At 37.2% G+C, this 7,074-nt stretch overlaps 1 protein-coding gene across 3 annotated transcripts; it reads left to right on the top strand.

Moving 5' to 3' along the window:
* The first annotated feature begins 238 nt into the window (after positions 1-238).
* On the top strand, positions 239-6,417 carry LOC100267238 (probable methyltransferase PMT2). Of its 3 annotated transcripts, none has more exons than XM_019226612.2 (7): positions 239-604; positions 1,892-2,525; positions 2,844-3,054; positions 3,599-3,887; positions 4,815-5,204; positions 5,386-5,463; positions 5,776-6,417. In XM_019226612.2, exons 2-7 carry the CDS (start codon positions 1,899-1,901, stop codon positions 6,011-6,013), a joined length of 1,833 nt encoding a protein of 610 aa, XP_019082157.1. In that variant the 5' UTR covers positions 239-604; positions 1,892-1,898; the 3' UTR covers positions 6,014-6,417. The 3 variants fall into 3 exon arrangements, with proteins under 3 accessions (XP_019082157.1, XP_019082158.1, XP_002275852.1); XM_019226613.2 differs by lacking the exon at positions 239-604 and adding an exon at positions 667-946; XM_002275816.4 differs by lacking the exon at positions 239-604 and adding an exon at positions 994-1,237.
* Positions 6,418-7,074: the final 657 nt, after the last annotated feature.

The raw sequence follows: 7,074 nt of genomic DNA, 5'->3' as shown, positions 1-7,074 counted from the left end.
ATCCAAGTGTATTGTACCTAAAATACCCCTTTCATCTCTCCTTCTTTTCGGTAAAAAAAAAAAGAAAAAAAAAAAGCCTTATTGGGAAGTGGGTGGCTAGTCGCATTATAGAAAGCTAAGATGAGAAATTAAAATAAAGCTCTAAAGATTGGGAGGGCTTGTGACCTAATCATACTGTCAGACGTCTCATCTTGTGTAAGTGCTTATATGCTTATCCCAAAAGTCCAAAAATTGGGCACCTACACGCTTCCTAATAAAATAGAAAGAAAACAGGGAGGTGATGTGGTAGGCTCTGATTGGTCAGACCTTGAATCCTCCATTTTCCTTCGGAGCACGAAGTCTTGAATCTTGAATAAATCATGTGCGAAACCTTAAAAAATAAATAAATAAAAAACCAACCAGTGAAGGTCTAGATTTACATGTCCTTTTACTGTACCCATCGGACACATTTATAGAGAGCGAAACCTCGCTTCCTCTTTCTCTTTCTTTTCCTCTCCTTCCGGCCATCAAAATCAATATCGCTGTATCTATCACTCAAACGCAGCGCATTGTGAAAAATGAAGATACTGTGATCATTCGATTGGCCCCACAAGATCACCCATCCGTAAGAGTTTCTAACGTTTAATGCAGATCAGCTTCATCTTGTGGTCGTGCTTATGGATTTTATACTTTTTCTCATGATGATTTTCATGTTTTCTTATTTGGGTTTTGATGGGGTTGTCGTTTGGATGGCGAGAAAATGCGGGCAAAAAAAAAAATGAAGAAAGTGGAATTTTGTGCCGAGCCCTTGTTTTTTTGGAAGTACAATGGAGCGCATAATATTTAAAATTAGAATTTATGTTATTTATTTTCCTTTCCCCTGTTTTTCTTGGGAACCAAACTGTGGATGTGTTTGACCTGCACCAGTTGTTTCCTATGACCCTATCTCGCTAGTGAATTTTATTGGGTTAGTGCGCAATTATCGGCGTGTCTTTGTTGGACTTTCTTGTGTTACTGAGAAAATGAAAGGAAGGAAGAACATCACATCTCTATACATATGCACACGATCATTTGGGTTTTCGTTGGCTAGAAACCAGAGGAACATAAACCTTTGAAATTTCTGTTTTTTTGAACCATTTTTCTCGGCTGCCGGAAGGCAGTTTGCAAATTCGATAATAATTGGTTTTTACAATCATGGGAAAACTTCTATGAAGTCTCCCAGCTCTGGAGAGATCTGAATGTTAAATGACTCTTAAAGGTTTGAGTTGGTCTCATTCGCTGAAGTGTTCTTTAATGTATCCGTAATGCTTTAATGGTTTTTTCTTCAAATTATTGACCGAGTTGTAAGACTTCTGTTTAAACCAGAACTTTTTTGTTCATGGATCTACATCTTCAGTCAATGTAATTTATCATCTCGGCAAATGCAGCCCATGTTTCATGCTCATTAAATCCCAGATCTTGCTTGGGGATTTGTGTTTTATTTAATTTATTTATTTATTTATTTATTTTTCGCATATAATATCATCTTAGATGTAAAGTTCATAACTCCAAGATTCCATCTTTCAGCATTCCTTTTCCTTCACATAAAACAAATGCTGGCAGGGTTGATTGTGTTATTTGTTAATATAATCTGCCCAGATGGGGAAACAGGGTGCTCTGTTTTTGCCCAGCAATTAATTCTGAACAAGCTGAAGCATGGACAACTCACTTGGATTTCAAAAGGGTTGAAATATTTGAAGTCTACTTTAGATTCTTTCTCTCTGTACTTGAGTGGAAGAAAAATTGGAGGGCGTATAATGCTTCTGTTTTAGATTGTACTGTATTTTCTTCTCCAGATTCATAGTTATATTTACATTGCATCTAGTTAGTATCATTGCTAGAATTCTTCTGAGGCGGTTTGACAAATTTTTAGGTGCATCATGGCGAAAAAAGGAAATGCAGCAGAAAGTAAAACTAGGAGCTCTATTTCCATCTTTGTTGTATTGGGTCTGTGTTGTTTCTTCTATATTTTGGGTGCATGGCAACGAAGTGGTTTTGGGAAGGGAGACAGCATAGCCATTGAAGTCACCAAACAAACGGACTGCAGTATCCTCTCCAATTTGAATTTTGAGACTCATCATAAAGATGAAGCAGGGACAATTGGCGACCAGTTCAAGCCATGTGATGCTCAGTACATTGATTACACACCATGCCAAGATCAAGACAGAGCAATGACGTTCCCCCGAGAAGATATGAACTATAGAGAAAGACATTGTCCTCCAGAGGGAGAGAAACTTCATTGCCTTATCCCTGCACCCAAAGGATACGCTACACCATTCCCATGGCCAAAGAGCCGTGATTATGTACCCTTTGCAAATGCACCATATAAGAACTTGACTGTTGAGAAGGCTGTTCAGAACTGGATTCAATATGAGGGCAACGTGTTTAGGTTCCCAGGTGGTGGAACACAGTTTCCTCGTGGAGCAGATGCATATATTGATGAACTTGCTTCTGTGATACCATTTGAAAATGGGATGGTTAGAACAGCATTGGACACTGGTTGTGGGGTAAGTCAGATTTCATTTTCATTTTGCTTTGTAGTTGTTTCTTCCTGCAATACCGATATGACCACCACATTTCTGGGATCCAAAATGATCTCCTTTTCTGTTTATTGCCTGCTTAATCAAAGTACCTTGTTATTATACAGCCTAGCCACTTGTATATGTACCTCTCCATTGAGGGGTTAAATGACTTTTTGTGCCAACTTCTTATATCCAGTCTTCATGTTTCTGTCCAGTCTCTGAAGCATTTCTTTTTTGCTGCTATCCTATTATTTTGTATTTTAGTCGATTTAATGAATTAATGCTGTGTGTGGTTGTTCTCAGGTTGCAAGTTGGGGTGCATACTTGTTTAAAAAGAATGTTATAGCCATGTCATTTGCACCAAGAGACTCACATGTAGCTCAAGTTCAATTTGCTTTGGAGAGAGGTGTGCCAGCAGTTATTGGTGTTCTTGGAACTATAAAGCTACCATATCCATCTGGAGCCTTCGACATGGCTCACTGTTCTCGTTGCTTGATTCCATGGGGTGCAAATGGTTAGAGCATTTACAGAACAAATTTTTTTTTGCATAGTATCATAGACTGTTTAAGAGAGCCATAGCTGAGCATGTTTTCCTGGTTTCATGAGCTTAAAGTTGTGGGGCTTATTCGGGTTCCTGACGAGTCTGAGATGCCGAGTTTGGTTTTCTGAACCCTAGACATTAGTATCTCCTTTAATGGCATCTGCATATTAATAACAGTCATTTTAGCTTGCTCTGAAATGGGTTGCTAGCTAATTGGTTATGTTATTCAATGAATCTTTCTATTTTAGTTCTTGCTGAAGATATATCAATTTTACATGTTAATGAACCTAGTCAAGCATGACCTGCACTTAGCCCACCTTGTTCCACAAAGTCTGTCTTGGAGCCTGCAGGCAAGACTGATTTGTTGGCAACCCTGCTGGCTGCTACTATTCTTCTGATCAAATTCTGTATCTTGATAAGTGATCTTTTTTTTGTTCCTTTATTGAAAGTATTCTATTATGACATTTTGATGATAGAAATTATTTACAAAAAGGCATGATTGGACTTCTATCTGCAGATGGAATGTACATGATGGAAGTTGATCGAGTTCTTAGACCAGGTGGTTACTGGGTTCTTTCTGGCCCTCCCATCAGCTGGAATATTAATTACCGAGCATGGCAGCGCCCTAAAGAGGATCTCCAGGAGGAACAGAGCAAGATTGAAGAGATTGCCAAACTTCTTTGCTGGGAAAAGAAGTATGAGAAGGGTGAAATAGCTATCTGGAGGAAAAGAATAAATCATGATAGTTGCAGTGAGCAAGATTCACACGTTACCTTTTGTGAAGCTACAAATGCAAACGATGTCTGGTATGCTGCTACTTGAATATGTCCTACTTTGTGACCTATTCGTTGATGTTAATTGAGTGGGCATATAAATCTGTCTTGAAAAAATTAGATATTTCTCACTTTGCTACAACCAAACAAATTATGCTGAGACTTCGGAAGAAAATTCATCAGTGCTATACTTATTCCAATTGTATAATTGTGACATTTCTTCCTTGTCTCTTACTTTCTGGCTCTAAGGTGTTACTGACCATCTGCATTGTTTTTGCTCTAGAGTCAATTCTCTAAGTTTCATGAACTTTAAAAGAAGCATGTGAAAAAATTGGAGATGCCATAGGGAGTATAAACTGTTTAAAATGAAACTAGACCGTGGCTAGTTTTTTGTCTCTTGAAAATTCTGATAGAGTTCATTATATCTGCCCAAATTCAGAATTTCATGAAGGTTTAAAGATTTCTAGTTATTCAACATGACAATTTTAGGGTCTGTTTAGTAATTGTTTTGAAAAACAGTTTCCGTCTTCTAGAACATAAAAAACAAGAAAACATGTTTGACAACTAGAAAATAGTTGTCTTTTTTTTGTTCTTGAAAACTGAAAATATAGTGTTTCATGTAACATCTTTTAATTGTTTTCACTTGTTTTTTTAAGAATTGTTTTAAAAAATAATTATACAAAATTACAAATATGAAGAATGATTAAAAATAAAGAACTACATATAAAAGTTATTTTTAAAACGTATTTAAAAACATAGAAAATAAATATTTGTCGTACAAAACATCATATAACAGTTTTTAGGACTGTTCTCAAAAACTATTTCTCAAAACTATTTTCGAAAACAGTTACTAAACAGGGACCTTAATCATTTGTTAACTAGTTTGAGCTGTAGTACTTCTCCAAGTTTTCGAGTGACTTCTGTCTTGTTAAGATATATTCATCTTCTATTCATGTATAGGTACAAGCAGATGGAGGCCTGCGTAACTCCTTATCCTAAGACTACAGAAGCAGATGAAGTTGCTGGTGGTGTATGGAAGCCATTTCCTGAGAGACTGAATGCCGTTCCCTTCAGGATATCCAGTGGATCCATCCCTGGAGTCTCTGATGAGACTTTCCAGGAGGATGACAAATTGTGGAAGAAGCATGTCAAAGCTTATAAAAGAACCAATAAGATCATTGACTCAGGAAGGTATCGCAACATCATGGATATGAATGCTGGTCTGGGCAGTTTTGCTGCAGCACTTGAATCACCCAAATTGTGGGTGATGAATGTTATGCCTACAATAGCTGAAAAAGACACTCTGGGTGTCATTTATGAACGAGGATTGATCGGCATATACCATGATTGGTAACCTTTTGGAACATGTGTCTTCTGTTTAGTCATGCCATATGCATATCATATGCTTGGATTGGATATGTGTTTCATTAGTGGACTTGATTTATATATCATTAAATTTTGGTTCTTTTTTGTTATCATGTGTCTAATTATTATTTCCTTTTGTGTTTGGATTACCCTTATTTTTAATCAGGTGTGAAGCTTTCTCAACTTACCCAAGGACATATGACCTAATTCATGCAAATGGTGTTTTCAGCTTGTACAAGAACAGGCAAGTCTCTTTTGGTTCTGCATCATACTCGTTCAACTTTCAGATGTGAAAAATTCTTTTATGCATCAGATATTTAACTTACAAATTTAATTCCATAAAGAGAAGTACAAATTGGTAGAACATGTTAAAGATTTGAATACACCATACAGCAGGAATCACCTTTGGCAATTAAAATGCCGTAACCATAGGCTCCTGTTTTCATTTTGAGCCTAGAGTTTTCACTCCCCTATTTGTGAATTGCAGCCTCTGCTGGTGGCCCAAAAGGCCAACAATATTTCTGACATTTTGTGTATTTATACAAAACTAATGCAGTTGTAGTGCGGAAGACATTCTTCTGGAGATGGATCGCATCCTACGGCCTGAAGGAGCAGTCATATTCCGTGATCAAATAGACGTGCTCATCAAGGTGAAAAAGATCGTAGGAGGAATGAGGTGGAACACTAAATTAGTGGATCATGAAGATGGCCCCCTTGTCTCTGAAAAGATATTGTTTGCTGTCAAACAGTACTGGGTTGTAGGTGAAAACAACTCCACAGCAGCTCCACAGTGAATTCAAAAGAGGGAACTTTCAGTGTGATTTTATCAAGCAATGTTGCTACCTCTGATTCAAGTCCATCAATTTCATTTATCTCACTCATGGGTATCTGGCCGAGTAACAAACATAGGGGATATGATTCTTACATTATCACATGTTGATTAATTCATTGATTGCCCCATGTTCTACCATTGCCATTGTTGATGGTACTAGTTCGCAAGGTTCTATGGTTTTAGATGGCCTTCTATTTTTATGTTTGTTTGAGGTTCTAGAGATGCTGTTTATGTTGTTTTAGGCTTGGGCTAAATTATTTCTCTAGTTTTGCATGTGGTATGCCCTGCCATGATCAGTATGCTGATTTCTAAACCTTTTGGAATGTCTCTTTCCCTTTTCAATGCTTATATATCAATTTTGCAATATATTGCTGTGATTATTACTTGGGTTTTTCAAATCTCATCTTCATTATCATTATTACTTGGGGTTTTCAAATCTCATCTTCATTATCATCCACAAGGGCCACACCACATGCGAGCGCACACCAGCAAATGGGGCACAGTGTAAGTAGTGAACGTGAAAGACGTAGCGATGATGGCAGAATGTAGGACTTTGACAGCCCCAGTGATGGGGCAAAGTGACACCTTCATGGTGTTGGAGTGTATGCAAATAATGTTAGTGTTTTGAGAATGAAAATGGCAGAAGTCTGGTGGTTGGTGTGAAATGATTTTTTGCCATAAAAACCATTATTAAAGATTTTATTGCACATTGGCTGTAGTAGAGCCATTGATATTCCGTACCGCTGATGAACAGCAAATTTTTTCAGATATCTTTCAAATTATTACCGAGTATTACTAGAATTGCTATCAATTATTGCTTTTAATTAGCAAAGACAGGTGAATTATTTAGAAATGTTATGAGAAGTTGGTGAAGGGGTGTGCAGCCAAAAGGTCTACCAAATATCACTAGCATAAAACAACTAAAATATGTTGGAGCACTGCAGCAGAAAAAGGTTTGATTGTATACAACATGTGAGTCTCTGTCCCTATAATTCATTACAAGTTGTCTAAAGAAGAGATAAA

The sequence above is a fragment of the Vitis vinifera genome, chromosome 17 (genome assembly GCF_030704535.1).
Source record: "Vitis vinifera cultivar Pinot Noir 40024 chromosome 17, ASM3070453v1".
Classification (NCBI taxonomy): domain Eukaryota; kingdom Viridiplantae; phylum Streptophyta; class Magnoliopsida; order Vitales; family Vitaceae; genus Vitis; species Vitis vinifera.
This window is presented reverse-complemented; position numbering and strand designations above follow the sequence as displayed.